Source organism: Tiliqua scincoides, chromosome 2 (assembly GCF_035046505.1).
Source record: "Tiliqua scincoides isolate rTilSci1 chromosome 2, rTilSci1.hap2, whole genome shotgun sequence".
Taxonomy (NCBI): domain Eukaryota; kingdom Metazoa; phylum Chordata; class Lepidosauria; order Squamata; family Scincidae; genus Tiliqua; species Tiliqua scincoides.
Genome location: NC_089822.1, coordinates 227,477,898 through 227,499,353, shown reverse-complemented (window position 1 = coordinate 227,499,353; position 21,456 = coordinate 227,477,898). Strand labels below are relative to the sequence as shown.

The window sequence follows — 21,456 nt, the reverse complement described above, 5'->3', positions numbered from 1 at the left end:
GGAGGGTAAAAAGAGTCCAATCTCTCCAGAGTGCATGGAGGCTGCTTAAAACAACAGTAATAGAGGCCCAGCAGAGGTGTATACCGCAAAGAAAGAAGGGTTCCACTAAATCCAGGAGGGTGCCCGCATGGCTAACCAGCCAAGTTAGAGAGGCCGTGAAGGGCAAGGAAGCTTCCTTCCGTAAATGGAAGTCTTGCCCTAATGAGGAGAATAAAAAGGAACATAAACTGTGGCAAAAGAAATGTAAGAAGGTGATACTGGAGGCCAAGCGAGACTATGAGGAACGCATGGCCAGCAACATTAAGGGGAATAATAAAAGCTTCTTCAAATATGTTAGAAGCAGGAAACCCGCCAGAGAAGCGGTTGGCCCTCTGGATGGTGAGGGAGGGAAAGGGGAGATAAAAGGAGACTTAGAGATGGCAGAGAAATTAAATGAGTTCTTTGCATCTGTCTTCATGGCAGAAGACCTTGGGCAGATACCGCTGCCCGAACGGCCCCTCCTAACCGAGGAGTTAAGTCAGATAGAGGTTAAAAGAGAAGATGTTTCAGACCTCATTGATAAATTAAAGATCAATAAGTCACCGGGCCCTGATGGTATCCACCCAAGGGTTATTAAGGAATTGAAGAATGAAGTTGCAGATCTCTTGACTAAGGTATGCAACTTGTCCCTCAAAACGGCCATGGTGCCAGAAGATTGGAGAATAGCAAATGTCACGCCTATTTTTAAAAAGGGAAAGAGGGGGGACCCGGGAAACTATAGGCCGGTCAGCCTAACATCCATACCGGGTAAGATGGTGGAATGCCTCATCAAAGATAGGATCTCAAAACACATAGACGAACAGGCCTTGCTGAGGGAGAGTCAGCATGACTTCTGTAAGGGTAAGTCTTGCCTCACGAACCTTATAGAATTCTTTGAAAAGTTCAACAGGCATGTGGATGCAGGAGAACCCGTGGACATTATATATCTGGACTTTCAGAAGGCATTTGACACGGTCCCTCACCAAAGGCTACTGAAAAAACTCCACAGTCAGGGAATTAGAGGACAGGTCCTCTCTTGGATTGAGAACTGGTTGGAGGCCAGGAAGCAGAGAGTGGGTGTCAATGGGCAATTTTCACAATGGAGAGAGGTGAAAAGCGGTGTGCCCCAAGGATCTGTCCTGGGACCGGTGCTTTTCAACTTCTTCATAAATGACCTGGAGACAGGGTTGAGCAGTGAAGTGGCTAAGTTTGCAGACGACACCAAACTTTTCCGAGTGGTGAAGACCAGAAGTGATTGTGAGGAGCTCCAGAAGGATCTCTCCAGACTGGCAGAATGGGCAGCAAAATGGCAGATGCGCTTCAATGTCAGTAAGTGTAAAGTCATGCACATTGGGGCAAAAAATCAAAACTTTAGATATAGGCTGATGGGTTTTGAGCTGTCTGTGACAGATCAGGAGAGAGATCTTGAGGTGGTGGTGGACAGGTCGATGAAAGTGTCGACCCAATGTGCGGCGGCAGTGAAGAAGGCCAATTCTATGCTTGGGATCATTAGGAAGGGTATTGAGAACAAAACAGCTAGTATTATAATGCCGTTGTACAAATCTATGGTAAGGCCACACCTGGAGTATTGTGTCCAGTTCTGGTCACCGCATCTCAAAAAAGACATAGTGGAAATGGAAAAGGTGCAAAAGAGAGCGACTAAGATGATTACGGGGCTGGGGCACCTTCCTTATGAGGAAAGGCTACGGCGTTTGGGCCTCTTCAGCCTAGAAAAGAGACGCTTGAGGGGGGACATGATTGAGACATACAAAATTATGCAGGGAATGGACAGAGTGGATAGGGAGATGCTCTTTACACTCTCACATAATACCAGAACCAGGGGACATCCACTAAAATTGAGTGTTGGGCAGGTTAGGACAGACAGAAGAAAATATTTTACTCAGCGTGTGGTCGGTCTGTGGAACTCCTTGCCACAGGATGTGGTGCTGGCGTCTAGCCTGGACGCCTTTAAAAAGGGATTGGACAAGTTTCTGGAGGAAAAATCCATTATGGGGTACAAGCCATGATGTGTATGCGGAACCTCCTGATTTTAGAAATGGGTTATGTCAGAATGCCAGATGCAGGGGAGGGCACCAGGATGAGGTCTCTTGTTATCTGGTGTGCTCCCTGGGGCATTTGGTGGGCTGCTGTGAGATACAGGAAGCTGGACTAGATGGGCCTGTGGCCTGATCCAGTGGGGCTGTTCTTATGTTCTTATGTTCTTAGGTTACAAAAAGATAATATTATTTAGAATATTCATATGTTACCTATCAACAAAAAGAAGTTATCAAAGTGGTTTATATAGTAGAAGGAATGAGAAACAAGTTCCTTGTTGCTAAAGGGACTCATTATTCAAATAGAAATACCCTCGATTGGGGGGGGGAACCACATACACAATTGAGGCTGCAATCCTATCCACACTTATCTGGGAGTATAGCCCATTGTCTGCAGTGAAATTTACTTCTGAGTAGACATGCATAGGATTGGACTGTGAGCCCCCTGCAAATAGTCGCTGGGACAAATGCTTTACTACAGTGTACAATGGGGTCACAAAGCCTCAGTTGTGGGTTTGTGGCAACTGATGAAAATGAAAAAGGTTGAAGACCACTGGATTAGAGCACCACCAGGTAAAGGGTGAGGCATCTGGTGTAACCCTTCGGGTACCAGGAGATTGTGTCCCAGTCCTGCTCAGGTTCTTAGCAACTGCGCTAAAAAAGCATTTGCTAGTTGCAGGCTTCATGATAACTTTTTCTGCTCCCTAATAATATTTGGTGACAGTGAACAATGCTGGGAGGGTGTTACAGGGTGGGGAGTGGGTGGTGATGGGGGGGTAGGGGAGGGAAGATAGGGTTCCAGGAGGGGGGGCAGATTGAGGCGGGTCCCCAGTCTCATACAGTATTATGCATGTAATTAATTACTATTAACAGTATTTATATAGCACTTTTCAACAAAAAAGTTCATAAAGCGGTTTACAGAGAAAATCAAACAAACTAATGGTTTCCTGTCCCAAAAGGGCTCACAATCTAAAAGGATGCAAAAGAACACATGCAGATAGCCACTAGAAAAGACACTGCTAGGGTGAGGAGGGCCCTGCTAAATAAGAGGAGCACCCACTTGAAAAAATGCCTCTTAAAATGCCCAGTTAGCAGGGATTATTACCTGCTGTGTGTGTATGTAGGTATGTATGTATTGTAGTTGTGGCACAGAAAAGGTTGAAGACCACTATTTTACTGGGTAGAATCACAGAATCACAGAGTTGGAAGGGGTCTTACAGGTCATCTAGTCCAAACCCCTGCCTTAGGCAGGAAATCCTCTTAGAGCAATAGAGACATCTACCTAGCAAAATAGTGGCCTTGACATCTGCTGGTCTTTGACACCTGCTGCTTTCCTATTAGGAGCCATCACTGCAACAGTCAGGGGTTACAGGAAGAGGCAGGGGGAACAGGGACCAGGAGGTGCATTGCCAGCAGGTAACCAGATCCCATTCATGGGGTCTTACTTAAGACCTGGCTCTAGAAGTCGACCTGCAGTTCTTGAGAGGTGGAGAAGAAAGCCCGATCTCTGCGAACCCGCGCTGCTTCCTGCAAACCTGGAGGCTGGAGTCAAGCGTTCAGACGTGCAAGCCGCAGCCCGAATGGTACTTCGACGCTCTGCCCTTTTGTGCCAGCTCAGCTGCTGCGCGTGGACCGGCATGCTGCTACTGCTGCTGCTGCTGCTGCTCCAGGGCGTCGTCTACAGCCCCGTCCGCAGAGATGCAGAAGGCGAGAAGCCTCAAGGCTCTTCCCTTCCAGGCAGAGCGGCCAGCGCCAAGAGCACAGGAGACCAGGTGAGCGAGCCCGGCTTGGGCTGACGCGTTCTTCTTAGGGAACAAGGCAAAGTTGCATCTGGGCGGGCGTCAAGGCAACCGGCGCGCTCCCTCGACGCTGATTGGCCGAGCGGGAGGCGAGGTCGACAAAAGTCAGGGCGCGCGCCTCCATCACCGCTGGCGAGCCTGGGCAGGGGGCGCATCGCATCGCATCCCTCTGGTGGCCAGGCCAGGCCAGGCCAGCAGAGGAGGCATCCCTGGCACTGAGAGGGGAAGGCTTTCACCTTGACCTCGTTGCTTTTCTCCTTCAGAAATGATGCACATCAGGACCTCTGAGAGGCATTTTATCAGGAGGTACAAAGTTTCTTTTGGGCCCTTCCCAAGTGTGGGGGAGGGTGACCACAGCCAGAATTGTCTTTGCAGTCTCCAGCTCAGGCCTGCCTGCCTGCCTGCCTGGTGTCAGCAGCTAGATACAGTAGTACGGAAAACCAAACACCCCCAAGTTTTTCTAAAATCTTTCCAATGTAGAAAATCACTGCAGCAAATTAGCATCACCTTATTCAGGCTCACACTAGAATGGGAAGTGTCCTGTGTGGGCCAAAACTTACTTCTGCGGCTGCATCCCTGAGCTCCTGTACACTCCCCCATGGTTAGCAGATCCACAAGCCAAAGAGCTGCTGTAGCAGGCCATCTGTACAGTGTAGCAGCCCAGATTTGACACTGTGTTGAGGAGTATCAGGTATGCATGCCTTGGCTTGGTGTAAATGGCTTGTGGCAGCGGCCACAACCATGCCCACAGTAGTGGCACTGGCATTCCACATGGGCGGTGAGTCCAGGTGAGGTAGGAAAATAAGATCCCAGGAAATTTCTGGGCCCCCTTCTTTGGGGCCTGGGCCCCCTTTATGACCCTGGGCCCAAGTACAAATTACCCCTTTAGCCCCGTCATGTGCCCTGATGCATATACATGGCCCAATTCCACACAGAGTTGCTGGGATACTAATTTAAGGGTCACCTCTGTTTAACTTTAAAATGTGCTTCCTTGAGAATAATCTTAAATATGGTTTCTAGCAAAATACCAAGCAGCATTGTTTTCACTTAGCTCAAATTGTAGTGAAATGCATGTGAGGCGAGAAAGAGGGCAGCTCTTCTGTCCTGAATCTTCTAGATCAGTGTTTCTCAACCAGTGGTACTAGTAGCACTGGTGGTACTTGAACTGGTGTCTGACAGCTGCCACCCCCCCATCACATGGAAGTGATACCAGCAACACAATGCAACAAGCAGCTGTAGAGGCTTGGCTCAACAGGCAGAGCTCCAGCGTGCCCTTTCCTGCTTGAAAAGCTCTCCTGTCTGCCCTCAGCCTCTTACCAGTGTTTGTTGCATGGCATATGGCCTCCCAATCCCAAAGGAACTGGCAATGACATCATCATCAAGTATTGCCTGTGGTACTTCCAATAGGAGGACCATGTGAAGTGGTACAGTGGGGAGACAAAAATTGAGAAATGCTGTTCTAAGTAGGTCTTCTAGAGAAGGCTTGTACCTAGATCAGGTCCATAACACAATCCTACACCTGTATATGACAGCAGTGATTGAGAAGTCCTCCCCTGAGGTCACAGTAAAAGGCGATAATCTTAAACACAACTGAGTTAGTTCAGTTAAAGTCAATAGGACTTGTCAGTCAGTGCAATCCTATGCATTTACTCAGAAGTAAACCACAATGGGACTTGTCACAGTCAGTGCAATCCTATGCATTTATGCAGAAGTAAACCACAATGAGGCCTACCCCCATTAAGCATATATAAGATTGATCATCAATTCAGGTTACAAAGTGCTACTACAATATTTCTGATGAAACTTCATTCACAATATTATGTATATTATCTTTTGAGTAGCTATGATTTACGACTTGGGACCAGTATATTTGAGAGATTGCCTTCTTCCATATAGTCCAGCCTGTTCTCTTCAGTCATGGGAGAGGGCCCTGTTGGTTGTGCTGCCATCAAGAGAGGTTAGGGAGATGGCAGCCAGAAATAGGGCTTCTTGGTGGTGGCACCCATATTGTGGAATACCCTCTCCTTTGAGTTGAGAACAGCTCCTCTATTATTAACATTCTAGCAAGGCCTGAAGACTTTTATTCTGGAAAGCCTTTGATGCCCAGTACAGGGTATGACGACTGCTTTTTTGTAATCCTGTTGATCTGCTGGTTTTTATTACTGCCAGTTTTATTGTTTCTCTTTTTTACAATTTTTATTGTATTTTATAGATTTTAATGTACATTTTATGTATTTTATTGTTAGCCACCTTGGGTGTCCTCCAAGAGAAAAGTGGGATATAAATTTAGTAAATAAATTTTTCATAATATTTTAAAAATGTCTTTTCTTTAGAAAGCTTATATTTGCCTTTCTTAATGTATTTCATATGATACTCTGTTCATAAGACTGTCATGTTCTGTTCCTAAAAATGAATTCCATGGAAGAAACATAGGCTATCAAAGTGTAAATGTCAAAATATGTAACAGAGCAGATCATTTGCATTTCACACACACACACACAACAGGCTAAAAGTATGTGTAGGCACTTTCCCAGAGTGACATGGAAATCATTAGTGACTCCCATTACAACTTTATGAAAATTCATTCCACTTCCATTATGAAAATTTATACTGCATCCCTTATTCAGAGAAGGCTTCTGCAGAAAGTTGCATTGTTTAAGATATAATACCCTATATTTCTAACACTCAGTCATCTTTTAGTATCTTTCATCCATTACACTGCTAGTGCAATCTATGCATGTCTTCTTAGAAGCAACTTGAATTGAGTTCAGGGAGACTTTCTTGAGCGTTAGTGTGCACAGGATTGCAGCATAAATCCTGCAGATACCTGTGCCTTCCAGCACCTCTGTCCTAACCATCGCTCTTAAAACTCTTACATAGAGCTATTGCACTATTTAGCAATTGGATCTGGTAGCAAGTGCCCATGAATGGGTACATATGGGGGGGCATTTAGGCAACCAGTCAAGTTCATAACTTTTTGGTTGGCATCTTTTGACTCTACAATTCATAGTAAGGTCATACTTAATTGCAGTATAAAACTGTATCCATTATAGATGAACTTGGATTATTATTCTATAATTAATAGTTTATTAAAATCAATCACACTAGCACATTTCACAGTTTAGCATTTACACTGTTCAACCAAACAATTATTTAAAAAACTGCCACATTTGAAAAATGTTAAGAGGTTTTAGCTGCATTATGTACATAAATGCTGGAATGTACACAGTGTGCAAAGGAATGTTTAAATTTATAGTAGCTGAGACAGAAAACAGAAAGAGCATGATATTAAAAATTGAGTAAGATGTGTTTGAACAGAGCTATTTATTAATTAAGATTCAGCTTCTCATGGTTTTCCCAAAGCCAGGCATGATATTCATTCAGTTTATGGTCCTGTGGTTGTACCTGAAAAAGAATCAAGAGATATTAGTTTTTGTTAACAAATACAAACTTTGTATCATGTTCAGGGTGAACTCAACTGAAATTAATTTTGAAGTTTAGGACTGCAATCCTATACACCAGTGATATTCAGACTCTGAGGGCTCTGGCCCCTGCCCCCTTAAGGCTAACGGGACTGCAGGGACTAGGATGTACTCACTAGTCCCTGTAGTAGCCTTCCTGGGGTGCGGGGAGCCCTGCCTGAGCGTCTGCAGGGCTCCCCAGCATGCAGAAAGTGAAAGTGGAGCAATCACCCTCCACTTCTGGTTTTGCACCCTTCCCCCCCCACCACTGCCGCCTCCCTCCCCTCCCCACTCCTGCAAGCACTTACTGAGGCTTTCAAACTCCCAGAGAGTTTGAAAACCGCAGCTATACACTCTTTGTTGAATAATGTTTGACAATAAAACAAGGTGTGGGATTGCCAGTCCAGCTTAGATGGTTTTAAAAAGAACAATTCATAGAGGAGAGGCCTATAAATGATCACCATATGGAAATTCCAGATTCAAATCATCTCAACACTTGTTGGAGAAGAATAGCAGGAGAAGGCAATTTGCCTCCATATCACATTTTGGGGCTTTCTGTTGGTATTTGGTTGGCAACAATGGGAAATAGGATACCAGTCCTTTGCTCTAAACTTGCAAGGCTACTCTTATGTTCTTATGGCTAACTGCTGAGAAAACATGACTAGGATCAGACTGTAGGGCTACTGTAACACCCTGATATGGTGGAAGACCAGAGTGCACTCTTACATTGCACTTTAGCTACTTCATTCAGTTGGAAAAAAGAGCAGTTTGGCAATAACCGAAGTGGCACACTTTTTCTGGACATGTCATTTTCAAACCACACAACCTACCCACCCCTCGACAATAAAACACGCTAGCACAAGACATGGTCACGCTGACGACCATTAGAGTGAGACTTGAACAACTGCAGAAGGTTTTTACTTTTCTAATGCACAAAAGTCCTTCTTTAGAGTCAATAGCTCCTCTCTCATCAGGGCAGGAGTAGGGTCAAGTAGCAGCATAGCTACATGGAATCTCCTTATATCAGTTCTGAGATTAGTGCTACAGAGTACAGCATAGAATTGAGCTACCACACCAGATTGTATTGTCTACCTCTAACTCCACATGCTTAAAAACTTCTAAACTCAGGACCATGGACATTTGCTTCCACAGACGTTACTCAAATCAATACAACTCCATCATGGACAATACATCTGTTACCTCTTTCCATTCATTGACACAGAAGATTCTATAAGAATCATTTCCATATTTTCCAATCCCATATAGCTCAATAGGGTATTTCCATTGCTTGACCAAATATTCATCTAGGGAATAAAAGTCATATTAAAAAGTCAGACTGATTTCATTAAATTCTATAGCTTTTAAATTTGTGAAAGTTTACTTTTATGCTTTAAAAGGTTATTGAAATAAAATTAAATTACTGTGATGACCTATTCATTGTCATAGGATATTGTATCTTTTGTTTTTAAATTTATCAAGAAGAGATCATTAGTTTGAAATATTCACACTAATTGAAAGCGAGCAGAACTATACCCATAACATATGCTCCCAGGTTTCTATGCAGTGAGAACATATCTCCAGAACACATTAAAATACAATGCCAGAGCTGCATTGCTCAGGGTTGTTCCCTATTAACATACATTAATGTACAATCCTGCTCAGAAGTCCTTTTATGTTCACTGGGGCTCACCCTCAGGAAACTGCTTCCAGGATTGCAGAGTTAGTTCATTTTAGCAATCTAGAGGCTGTCTGGGTAAATTTGTACTTTTTCCCCAAAGCTTCCACCACACAGCCTTTCTAGACGGCTTTAAAACTCTTTCATGTTGAAATAGTCTGAGGAATTACCATCAGCATACTCTGATTATTTCCCACTTCTGAAAGATTTCCCTTTAACAACAAGCCTCTGATGACAAATCCTGCAACTGTTTTTATTTTAATTTTGTGGACTTTAAGAACAGAGATTCTGTTGAGGCCAGCTTTGGGGGGGGGGGCTCCAAACACAAAACTGGGGGGGGGGGAATGGACAAAAACACCTGCCACTTAATTTTTCCCCCAAATATAGAATTGTGTATGGAACTTGTATATGTTTTCCCATCTGGATCATAACCTAAATTGAGAACTGGTGGAACATACTATCCCAGAATCTGAGCAAGGAAATCTCAGAAGTTTGCCACAGTCATGAATTCACCAAAACCGCAATCCTCTGCATGTCTACTCAGAAGTACGTCCCATTGTGTCTAGTGGGGCTTACTCCCAGGAAAGTGTGTGTAGGATTGAAGCCTAAGCAGCCTTAGGCAAAGCACTATCTCTGAGCTTTGGTCTCCCATCTGCAATATGGGGATCACCACACTGACCTACTGTGCAGTGTTGCAGTAAAGGTCAGTGAGAAAATATACACAAAGCATTTGGAACACTTGATAAGTACGACAATATGTACATTCTAAGTACCACTACTACATATTCAAGAGAACCTACCTGAAAATTTGATGATGGTCTTTGCTCTGAGTTCATACAGGCCAAGAGGTTTAAGCAGCTCTGCCATTTCCTCCCAACTAGCAGTTCTAGCTACTGTAGGTGAAGGATATTTCTTCAAAAATTCCCACAGTACAGGGATGGCCATCTTAGCTAACCAGAGATAATACTATATGTCAGAAATAGCAAGGCTTGCACCGATTTCCTTTGCAAGGCCAACACAAGCAATATATGCTGAATTGCTAATGGGGGAATTTCTGATCTCTTGTAGGAGCTGCACAAAGTAACACAAGACTATCTCACACAAGATTGAATTCCCTAAACAGGCTTGTTGTGAATCTTGCTACTCATCATGGATCCCTGCCACATGTACCTATACAGAAAAACTGACTTGTATATTCACATTACAACCCATAGGCTGGATTCACACAAATGTTCTACAGCAATACTGAAAGTGGCAAATATTCCATGACCATAATGAAAATGTACAACATTTTTCTTCAGTGTAGAACCACTACATACTAAACTAGTTTACTTCATAGAAGTTAACCTCCTTCATTTATATTTAGCATTTTCACTATGGTCATGGAAAATTTCCTAGCCCTGATTTCTATATCTTCCATTTCACATACGATTCCAACCTTGCATAACAAGTTCAATAAATTGCTAACTTTAATGACTAGTAGCACTAATTAACTTTGCAAAGATTAACACCAGCATTGGCCCTCTTCACTCATTCACACACACGTGCATGATTTTGCATTGCTTTGTTGCACATTCCAAACTACTGGGAAAATGTGCAAGAATACGGGCATTCAGTAGGGCCAACTGAATGGGCCTTCACCACCTCCACCTGGTTAGCACTTTGTGACAAACACTAACTGGTTCTATCCATATGATTCACGCACATTCCACAGGGACTATACCACAGAGAAGCAGCCTCACTGTGATGTGGGTCTGAAGAGGACCATCATCTTGTTCTTATTTACCTGAAGTCTTGTTCAGAAATATGGTTGCAATTAGAAGCTTCCACGGATCATGAAAGAGAGTTTCTTGGACCAAATCGAAAGGAGATCGAGGTGGAGTCCATTTCCGAAATGCCTTCCTTCGAGGTGGGCTCAGAGCTATATGTGCAGGCACATATACACCAAACTGTGAAAGCCAGTTGCTTTTATTTTATTTAAATACATTACTACTTTTGTCATCCATATATGTAGGCAGAGACATAATTGTTTAGACTGCCTCTTTAGGCCCTGCGGAGACTGGCTACAGGATATTAAAGCCTACCTATAACCTACCCAGTGGTTTCTGCAGGCCCGAGATAGCAGCATGTTATATGTTATATATGTTATATTTCTTGTCAGCCTTCTGCATCTACTTGCCTGAATAAAGCATGCTATAGATTGTGATGGTGGAAGGGGAAGAGATTTCTCTAGAATTCTGTCTCATTTCTTCTTACTTTATACCACAAAGTAAGAGGCTTTCTCTAACACATCAATTCTGCTGAGATTCAGCAGCACTGTGTCTGTCTGAAGGGGACTGCCTAGAATATATAGTAACAACAATACAATGTCCATTTGTATAATATTGAATACCAGCCTCTAGGCTTGCAATTACTTGTTTTAAAAGGATTCCTTAATACTGCAATATAGTACATTTTATTAATAGCACACACAACAGCCAGGTTCAGATGTAACGGAAACCATAGTTTCCGTTTATGAGAATGAGCCTAGCGGGGCTGCAAGCTTGTGCACTCTCCCTTTCCTCTTCTTTCATGCATGAGAAGATAATGGTGAAAGTTCTTTCTTTCAGTATGAACTAAACCACAATTATGTATCATTATATATACAAAGTTGGTGAACTGTGGTGGGGTTCAAACTAAACAAAGTTGAGGAAAACAAACCAGGATGAAATCATGGTTTCAAGTCCTGGTTTGTTTTCCTAATTGTTGTTTGAATTTAAACCCAGAGTTTTTATGCAATATGGAAAGATGATTTAGATAAAGGAAGCTTTCAGTCTTCTTCTTCCACACGAGCCCTCACACAAAAATTCCCTTAGAGCAGTGGTTCTCAAACTTTTCCCCTGGGGAGGCTCGCACCTCCCCTGATCCTTGTAGCCATTGGCCACGGCTCCCCATTACAACACCTCACCTCAGTTACCCCCAAAATGGGGATGAAGGTGTTATAATTATACACTACAAACAAGGCCAGCACTCTGAGGCTGCAATCCTAACCACACTTACCTGAGAGTAAGCACCACTGAACAAAATAGGACTTACTTCTGAGTAGACCTGGTTAGGATTGTGCCCTGAGTTTGTTAGCAGCACACCTGGAGGGTTTTGGAAAGGGAGGGGGGAAGTGATGAATTTGCAGGAGGGGAAGACTTTGTTTTGTGTGTATCTGCTAATTGCAAACTGATGCAAACTGAGACCTAGAGACTGTTTGGCTGGAATCCTAACCCCACTTTCCTGGGAGTAAGTCCCACTGAACACAATAGGACTTACTTCTGAGTAGACCTAGCTAGGAATTTGCCTTTTGTCTTACAATAACAGCCAACAGAGTACACCCCCCCCCCCCCAAAAAAAAGGAGGCAGGAGGAAAAAGGGATGGCTGAAAAGGAATGGGGATTTTTTTATTTTTAATCAATTTTTGGAGACAAAGCCATCAAGAGTAGCTTTTTTTCTTTTTTTGAAGGGGGAGGAAAAAGAGAAAGGTGAGAATCCTTGGTTAAGCTGACAGAGACCCCAAGCCTATATAGGTCTACTCAGAAGTAAGCTCCATTTGAGTCAATGGGGCTTACTCCCAGGAAAGTGTAGAAAGGATTGCAGCCACACCCAGCAAGATTGCAACTCACCCCAAAGTAGATGGGGCTGCTCACACACACACACACCCAACATGCAGATGCCACCCCCCTAGGCAAGATGGAGGGATGCAGGCTGGGGCATTTGGACACCCCTCCACTAGGAGCAAGCAGGTTCCTTCCTTCCCAAGCAGCCTTGACCAATTCCAGGATGCCCAGGATGAGGGGCACACTGGGAAATGTAGTCCTTGGGGCAAGGTTGCACATGGAGAGAGCTCCATGAGATTGCAGCACCTCTGCCTGCCCACCCAGCCAGCCTTCTCTCCCACCTCCCCACACCATGTTTCACATGCCCTCCCAGCCTCAAGCTGCCCCACCCACCTCGTTCACAGCTGCAGAAAAGCAGCAAGTCAGCAGGCAGCACATGCAGCTGAGCAGAGCAGAGCAGCCTCTCCCTGAGATGCCTGGTGATGCCCCTGGAGGCGAGCCACGCCTCACTAGGGAGGGGGGACGCACAGATTGAATACATCAGCCTTAGAGTCATTCTTGTAGTGGGAAACCACTGACAAACAGTGAAGTGACTATGGCAAAAGTCTATGCATCATTCACCTGTCAAAAAAATGGGTCTATAATAGCTGATGTTTTATGGCAAATCGCTGTGCCATTTCTTCTGATCGCATAAAAGCTGAAGTCTAACAACTCAGTCCTATCCACCTGAAACCAAGTCCCACCGAGTTCAGAAGGGCTTAATCTACAGTAAAATGTGCATAATGGTAATCAAATATTAATCAATTTGATTTACTTCTGTGTAAATACATATAGGAGCAGGCTGCAAATTCTACTGGTAAGTCACACAATTCCTATAAAGACACTTCCATGGAAAGCATTTTACCTTCTTTGATGATTTTATTGGAAAAATATGGACTGGTTTTTCTTCTTTCTATGTGGGTTCTTCGAACATGGTTCTCTACAGGTTGAAAAAAAATGCAAATATATTACAGTTAATTTCTAGAGAATTTGGAAGATATTGGTATTTCTTTTACATGTGCTGCACAGGGGTGGGAAGCCAGTGGCCTTAAGGCTCCACTCAGCCTTTCAGGGAACCAGTTGTGGCCTTCAGCATATTTGTCTGCAAATACTAAATTCACCTTTTATTTCATGACACAGCACCAAACTTAGGGTATTTCTTTTTGTAACTTTTATTTATTCTTTCCTGGCAGTGGCAACTTGGTAAACTGGCAACCACCCGGTGACTCCTGTTATAGGCCCAAGAACTTCTTATGGAAAGAACTGTAATGTGTTAAACAAAATGTAAGCCTTTTCTAGTTAAGGAAAATAATGTTTGGGTATGGAGGATCTTTGCTCATTAAAGTAAGTATATTAGATTAGGACAGGGGTGTCCAAATTTTTTGGCAGGAAGGCCACATCATCTCTCTGTGTTGGGAGGCAGGAAAAAAAAGAATTAATTTACATTTCAAATTTAAATACATTTACATAAATGAATATATTAGAGATGGAACTTATATGAATGAATATTCATGATTATTATATTATATATTATATATATTATCATATATAATATGATATTTAATATGTATCATATTATATGATGGAACTTATATGAATGAATCTTACAACAGCTCAAGACCTTTAAAAAGCATTGCACAAAGTAAGGCCAGCCTTTCCTTTGCTGCATCACAGACATGAAACAGCAAGCAGTGGAGGGAGCCTTCATTCCACAGCTCACGTGAGAAGTCGAACAGTTGGCTGTCACGCTGAGAGTAGCTGCATCAGGCCAGTGCAGGCTCCAGGAAGTCTCCGAAGGGCCAGAGGCTCATTGGAGACTGGGGGCTTCCTGAGGGCTGGATTGAGAGTCCTCAAGGGCTGCAAGTGGCTCCAGGGCTGGGGTTTGGGCACCCCTGGATTAGGAGATTACTGTATTCCATCTAGCCTTATATTCTATTATTTGGAAAAACGATTACCAAAAATAATTCCTCTACAATTACATAGTTACAACTGTAACTTTTAACAAAAACAAAAATATGGTGTATAGTGCATTTCCTTGTGTAGAATTGGGGGACCTGTCCAATACATTACTGAACATCCTACAGTGAGGAAAAACAGTAGCAAGACATAGACCTTGTTTAAAGGGAAAAAAATCATGACAATGTAACCAGACAATACTAACTTTACAAAATCATGGTGCGTGAAGGCATGAGTCAAAAATATTTTTGTGCCCCTAATTTGTCACCATCTCCACCCTGGAATATATACCTTTTACAGATGTAAAACATTTCTTGTCACACGTCTGTGAAACATTAACATCCAACTTAGGAGCAAATTCTGAATCTTGGCTCTCTGAAGGCATTCGATCCTTTTCCAATTCTGAAAGATTTTGATCAACTGTCAGACGGCCCACCCTGTTGGGACCTTCAACTTCTGTGCCTAATTCCAAGGTTGTTGCAATGGGCTTAACGTTCACTTCCAATTTTGGCTCAGAAATCAGTAGTTCATCCTTCAAGTGCATTTTCCTTCTTCTTGAGCCAATCTTGTACTCTTTCCAATCACCAGTACTCACATCATTAATAGCACGTATGTCAACTTTTTGTCTGGCTTTTTTAACATCTGCAGTCCCTTCTTTTTTATTCGACAGTTTTCTCCGTCTTTTGTTCTGGGCATTGTGTGAATTCGTTTCTGATATATTTCTGGCTTTCTTAATTTGAATTCTTCTTCCAGCTGTACCATTTTCTTTGGTTTTTAAAAAACAGTCCTTTGAGTTATTATCTGTGGTGTACCCATTCAGCAAACAGATGGGCATGTTGTCCATCTCCCCTGCAGTGGCTTGCAATTCAAAAGTTTTATTTTGCAGAGAAGACACATATCCCCCTTCACTACTTTGTAAACCACAATCTAGAATCCGGCTGCTAGAACTGTCATTCTGTACTGCTAGTCCTGCAGTTCCTCTGCTAGATCCTTGGGTTCCTGGCGGCTTTCTCTTCTGAACAGGAGCAGTAAAGTCAAAATCTTCTATTTTAAGAACAGACTCTCCACTCTTTTTAAAATAACCCAGAAGAGCACGCTTGGATCTGAATTTCATTCCTTGAGGACTATGAGAAGAAAAACCACAGCAAGAAATTAACTCCGTATTTTCTGACTATGCCTTATCTAAGTATTGTCAGCTATGTCAGCTAAAAGTAACATTAGACTCCCTGTAGACAGTAGTAGTAGACAGTAGTGTAGAAAAGGGGGATATAAACTTTGTAAATAATATTTTGTAAAATTAAACACCATTGAAAAACTGAAATTCTTTATGTTACAGTTCAAAGCTGGCTGTGACAAGCCACTTTGAAAATCATGTGAGAAAAGCAGGATGTAAGTATTTTAAATAAGTGAATTAAATAAAAAGTGAAGAAAAAGGCATACATGTGTGTGATGATTACTGTCACAAACACACTTACTAGAACGTTAAAGTGGAAGGCAGGCCTCCCTGTGGAAGCACTGAGCCACTGAACCTACATGAAGAACATGTAACACACAGTGCCAATAAGACACCAACTGCCTGGGTGGAGCAGTGGCATACTTAGAGGGGGGCAAGCGGGGCAAATACCCCTGGTGCTGTGCTGGCGCTGTTGCGCCCTCCCCCCCAGTACACCAAGAACTGCGCTGACAGTGGCTGCATGAGCATAGCCACTGTCAGTGCGGTTCCACACCACCCTGAGGGCTGCCCTCTCCCCTTTTATTAAAGGGGAGGAGAAGGGGGGTGACTAGCAGGGAACCGGGCAGAGTGGCTACGGCCCTGCAGCCACTCTTGGTGTGGTTCCCGGCTGCGTCTGAGGCCACACCCCTCTTCTCCCCTTTAACAAAAGGGAAGGGGAAGCCATCAGGGCAACAGTAAGTGGCATGCTCCTCCTCTGATTTCAGAGACGCATGCCGCTTCTCTGGCTCCAACGGAAAATTTTATGCCGCTTCTAAGTGGTATGAAAGGCTGCATTGGAGCGTTTTGGGGCTGCTCAAAGTGGCGCCCAAGAGGCGAGCACCACCCACCCACCTCCTGGAAACAGTACTCTCCTGTCCTGGACACAGCTTTCAGTGGCCCCATAGTGCTCCGATGGAGCCTTTCGTGTCACTTAGAAGCAGTGCAAAACACTGTGTCGGAGCTGGAGAAGCAGCAGGTATCTCCTCCAAAATCGGAGGAGGCGTGAGCTGCTTCCCACCTACCTAAGGGCTGCCCCCTCCCCCCAGTGGAGCCTGGGCTGCCTCTTTCATTCCCCCTTTTTTTTCAAAGGAGGAACAGAGGAAGTAGTCACATGGAAGTAACTGCGGTGAAAATGATGTCACCGCAATTACTTCTGGGTCAGGGGCGGCAAAGGCAGAGGTGGCCCTGAGCATGGGAAAGCCCAGGACTGTCTCTGGTGTGGAGGAGAGGTAGAAGGAGGAAAAAGGTGTTTGGTATGTTCTGTTAACAGAGTTTACATTGTTTGTAGACTTTTGATGGGAGCTGCATGAGTGGTCTCTTTGCTGGTCCACAGACAAGATAAAAATCTCCAAAATCAAATAAATAAATAAATATGAAGCCACCTAAAACTGAATTAGACTATTAGTTCTTCTAGATCAGTATTATTAACAGAGACTGACAATGGCTCTCCATAGTTCAGATGGGGGCCTTTTTCCACCTCTGCTCAGAGACGCCAGAGATTGAACCTGGGACTTTTTGCATGCAAAGCCAGTGCTCTACCACTGAGCTACAAAAAGCCCCTAAGATGCTGGAAATTGGATTTTTGTTTGACCTAGCTCAAGAATATTCATACTCTATCATCAGGAGTTTGCTCCTTGGACATAAGAAACATTCTGTTTCTCTTCTCCTAGAAGCAAGGAAGAAAACAGAGGGCTATGATCTAAAGACATATCATGCAGTGTCCTTGCTGGACACAAGCAGGTCTGGGTCTGGCCAGTACAAGACTTTTGTACACTATCGTAAATTTTATAAATGGAAGAAAGGGGGAATATAAATGTAATAAGTTAAATACACTTTCCTGCTTAGCAGGCACTGGCCTCCCAGTTCTGGATCAGGCATTGAGAAAAGCATCAAGGGTGGGCAAGAAACAAGTACTATTATGCTTGAGGAGATAAGAACAGCAAAAACTATTCTTGACACCAAACAAAGAAGAAAAATCCCAGTTTTAGCGCAATATTCTGATCAATAATCTTGACTAAAAATGTAACATCTTGGGTTCTACTCAGAAAGCCAAGCGAAGGGCCTTCTTAAAGAGTTATACAAAGAAAAGTGAAAAATAAGCTACAAATGCCAGCACTCGGGGGGAAGGGGAGAAAGAGGGGAAAATCTTGGTATACACTACTCAGTGAATGTGTAAGGTTTCCCACCAGAACATGGCACAGTCCTGTGAATAGCATGAATTGACATTTACTATTCAGTATTATGCAGAAGTCTAATTACACATTACTTGGAACATTACGATAGTGGAACATTAAGATAGTACTTTTAGCACACACTTAATATACACAGATATATGCACAGATATAGTGCCAAATGCGTTTCCATAGGCATTTGATATTATTGATTTGTTTTCTCCAGAGACAGAATATAAACTTGATTTACAGGGTTCTTGTGCCTCCAAACAGCTGCCTAACAGGCAAGACTCCAGCAAAGCTCTTCCTAGCATGGTGATGAAGTCATGAGGAAAACTTTCATATGTCAAACTATGGTGTGCCAGACCACAGTCAAAGCCCTAAGAGCCCTGCCAGAAAAAAAGGCAAGTCTATGTTTCATAAACATAAAGGTTTCCTCTATTTTCTTAATAACACTCCAAGTTCAAAAAATATAAACTTCTGTTTAATTTTTTTTCTTCAATAAACAGACACTCTAATACTTTTTGTATACTTCACTAGAAATTTGAGTCATTCTACACATCATTATGCAACATACAATTCCAAAATGAGGATTACCTGATAAAACAAATGTCGTATTTTCCTGCGGTTTTGCCAGTCTGCCTTTGCTTTATCATCTTCTCCCATCCTTCAGGAGCACTTCTGTGGGAAGCCACTAAAGATACATATGTTCCATCTTCTTTACACCAAACTGAATTTTCTGCAGTGGTCTCAGCATGATCTTTCTTAGGACCCAGACATTCTCCTGCTGCTGCGACAAGCTGTCCCCCCTCTTTGTTTATACTTTCAGTCACCTGTGTATTCCTTAAATCACTGAAAACAAATGGATATCTGTTAATAAGAACATCAGAAAGCCATACCTTTCTAGCCAGTCCTTGTGTGGAAAATGTTCCAAGCCCTTAATCATTTTAAGGGTTCTTTCCTTTCCCAGAATGGATTTATTCCAATTTACAGCCATAAGGCTCATCATCATCCAGCATAGTGAACTTCTAAAATGACAGGCCAGTTGGCTCCCAGAAGACAGAGTGTTGGAACAGACAGACCTTTGGTGTGTTCTATCCAAGATGGCAATTCCTGCAGTCTTCATGCAAAGTAATTCTCATTTGCAGCCGCCTTCTAGAAATCTTCCAACAACACAGTGAGATTCTCACACCTGTCAGCAGATTTAGCCCACTCTTATATAAGTTTACTAAGTTAACAACAGTCAAAGGCAGTTGTCACCTATGCACATTTCTTAGGCCCCAATGAACTCAGTGGGATTTACCTCTAAGTCCCACTGAGTTCATTTGGCCTAAAATGTGCACAGAAAACAACTGCCTTTGAATATTGTTCATCTTTAACAGCATTTTTACAAGTTCATTTCAATTTACACCCTACAAGGTGCTATCTATAGATTTTGCATTGCTGCATCCTCCTTCAGCTCTCACTTTAGGATGAGAAAGGTAAGATTTTTGCAGAACAAAAACAAACCCACATAAAGTCCTTGTTTCTTAAAGATAGTTTTTTTCCCTTGACTGAACCATGTCAGCAGCATAGGGCTAAAAACGACCAGGCAGCAGAAGACCTGTGCTCCTTTCCCCAAGAAAGGTTGCAGCCTCAACCTCCAGCACACTGGGACAATCAACCACAGCTACAGCTGCAGCACAGAACTAACAGCGATGAAATGTAACATGGAAGCTTCTAACAGCTGCTGCATCTGGCTTCTTCGTCCTTGCACAGTGAAAAGATTGCAGTTCTAGGTAGAGAGAGGTAAGGAGTATAAAGCCAGGCAATTACCAGCAGTCAGAGGAGTCAATGGGATGGGAACTGATGGAAAGACCCATCATGACCTACTGAAAACTGAGTGGGGGGGGGGGGCAGGCAACCTCAGAGCAATGCCACATGTCAGAGGAGATAAAAGTAGCTCCAACGCATTGTCGAGATTTGTATATTTTACAGTTTATTGAACAAGCAGAAGTGGTCCTTCCGAGTGAAAAAGCAGTATAGAAATCAACCAAGCAAACTGTGACACTGACTGAAGAGATGGTTTTTTAGGAGGGCTTTTCATTCAATTTTTCTTTCCCTATGTTGCAAGTACTACCTTTTGCAGACACCACCACAGCCAATTGAACCACAGCCATGGCACACTGGTTGAAAAAGGCTGCTTTATCCACCACTCTCCTCACCACCATACTGTGTTCTGCTCCACCCTAACCTTTCTTTTACAATCCCGGGACTGGGAGGAGCAGTGGAGGTGAATGGTAGCCTCAATTGCCTGCAGAGGTGTAACTAGGGTAGAACCTGAGGGACACCTGCCCTGGGTGCTACCCCAAGGGGGGTGCATAACTGCCCTCATGCTCCACCCTAGATTTGGAGGAGGTGCTGGTGGCTTCACACTTCTCCTTCAAAGGGGAGCCTCCACAGGAGATGGAACCAGCGTATGAAGCTGCCACAGCCAGTGCTTCCTCCTCTGGGGAGAAGTGATGTCATCATAACGTCATGTGATGTTGTGACATCACTACACTCTATTATGTCATCACTGCGCACAAGCCCTTCCAGTTTCTCAGGAAGGGCTACAAGCACCTGCCATCTACTGCAGGGCCCAGCTCTCACCCCTTCCTCAGGGGGCGATTCTCCCTTACCTGCCCTCAGGTTGCTCTGTCGCCTTCTGATCTGACATCCTGCATCAGGCGGGGCGGCACTGTGTTACTACACATGCGCATTACTGGTGCCGCCCGAAGAAGGACGCTGCGCGAACTTCCCATCCCGCCAGAAAGTGACACAAACCGCAACCCTGTGAAAGCGGCTTTTGCGCATGCGCACGCATGACAGTGCGCCAACCACTCCCCTTCCCCTGCTATTAGCATGACTCCGCCCACGGCGCGGCCACAGCGCGGGAAATCTATGCGTGGAGTAGACTGAGGCGCATGCGCATATTTTAAGGCTCCATATTACTTTCCAGAGAGAACTGTAGAGAGAGTAAAAGGCTAGAGTAACACATTATCAAGACTTCCAGTTTGGTTGACTCTTTTTTTTTCCTCCGGCGTGCACGAAGGAATAAAGGCTGCAACCCTAGCCACACTCACCTGGGAGTAAGCCTCATGGACTTACTCCTGAGTAGACTTACTACTTACTCCTTACTTACTTACTCCTTACTTACAGGACTTACTCCTGAGTAGACATGCATAGGCTTGGGTGCTAAGAGTTGCCATTGGGAAACAATGGAGAAATGCTAGATTTCATGGTCATTGTACCTGGGAGCACGTTTCCCCATGCCAAAAAAAAGGTGATAGCAGGGTGACCAGATGCAAAGGGGGTCAGAATGCCTCTACCTTTAATTTAACCATTGTATAGAAGAGGAAATTTGGGCAGGGGCAGCTTTGTAAACCCTTCCATGTTGAGCTGCACCTGCCAAAATTTCCTCTGTTACACATACAAAGTTACAATTTGAGTCATACAAAATCATGC

At 43.7% G+C, this 21,456-nt stretch overlaps 2 protein-coding genes across 4 annotated transcripts in view; both read right to left on the bottom strand.

The window, feature by feature from the left end:
• EFCAB12 (EF-hand calcium binding domain 12) overlaps window positions 1–3,711 on the bottom strand; it is a 31,266-nt gene extending 27,555 nt beyond the window's left edge. The window contains exon 1 of the mRNA XM_066612981.1: window positions 3,518–3,711. Coding sequence (XP_066469078.1) covers window positions 3,518–3,711 — 194 coding nt within the window. The remainder of the gene's footprint in view (window positions 1–3,517) is intronic.
• A 3,224-nt stretch (window positions 3,712–6,935) lies between these two features.
• On the bottom strand, window positions 6,936–20,745 carry MBD4 (methyl-CpG binding domain 4, DNA glycosylase). 3 transcript variants are annotated; one of them, XM_066617151.1, is made up of 9 exons: window positions 20,631–20,688; window positions 19,053–19,162; window positions 18,568–18,822; window positions 14,878–15,710; window positions 13,496–13,570; window positions 10,794–10,928; window positions 9,808–9,957; window positions 8,533–8,636; window positions 6,936–7,276 (listed from the first exon to the last, which is right to left on the bottom strand). In XM_066617151.1, exons 2-9 carry the CDS (start codon window positions 19,094–19,096, stop codon window positions 7,199–7,201), a joined length of 1,674 nt encoding a protein of 557 aa, XP_066473248.1. In that variant the 5' UTR covers window positions 19,097–19,162; window positions 20,631–20,688; the 3' UTR covers window positions 6,936–7,198. The 3 variants fall into 3 exon arrangements, with proteins under 3 accessions (XP_066473248.1, XP_066473249.1, XP_066473250.1); XM_066617152.1 differs by lacking the exon at window positions 19,053–19,162 and having other exon boundaries at window positions 20,631–20,745; XM_066617153.1 differs by lacking the exons at window positions 9,808–9,957; window positions 10,794–10,928.
• Window positions 20,746–21,456: the final 711 nt, after the last annotated feature.

What these genes read in the sequence shown, in the direction of transcription:
- MBD4 (XM_066617151.1), bottom strand. Translation starts at nt 19,096, where the DNA reads ATGAAGACTGCAGGAATTGCCATCTTGGATAGAACACACCAAAG. An exon ending in CAATAAAATCATCAAAGAAG is followed by an intron (nt 10,929 to 13,495) that starts GTAAAATGCTTT and finishes CTGCACATATAG; the next exon opens with CTCTGAGCCCACCTCGAAGG. An exon ending in ATTTCTGAACAAGACTTCAG is followed by an intron (nt 9,958 to 10,793) that starts GTAAATAAGAAC and finishes ATCTCTGGTTAG; the next exon opens with CTAAGATGGCCATCCCTGTA.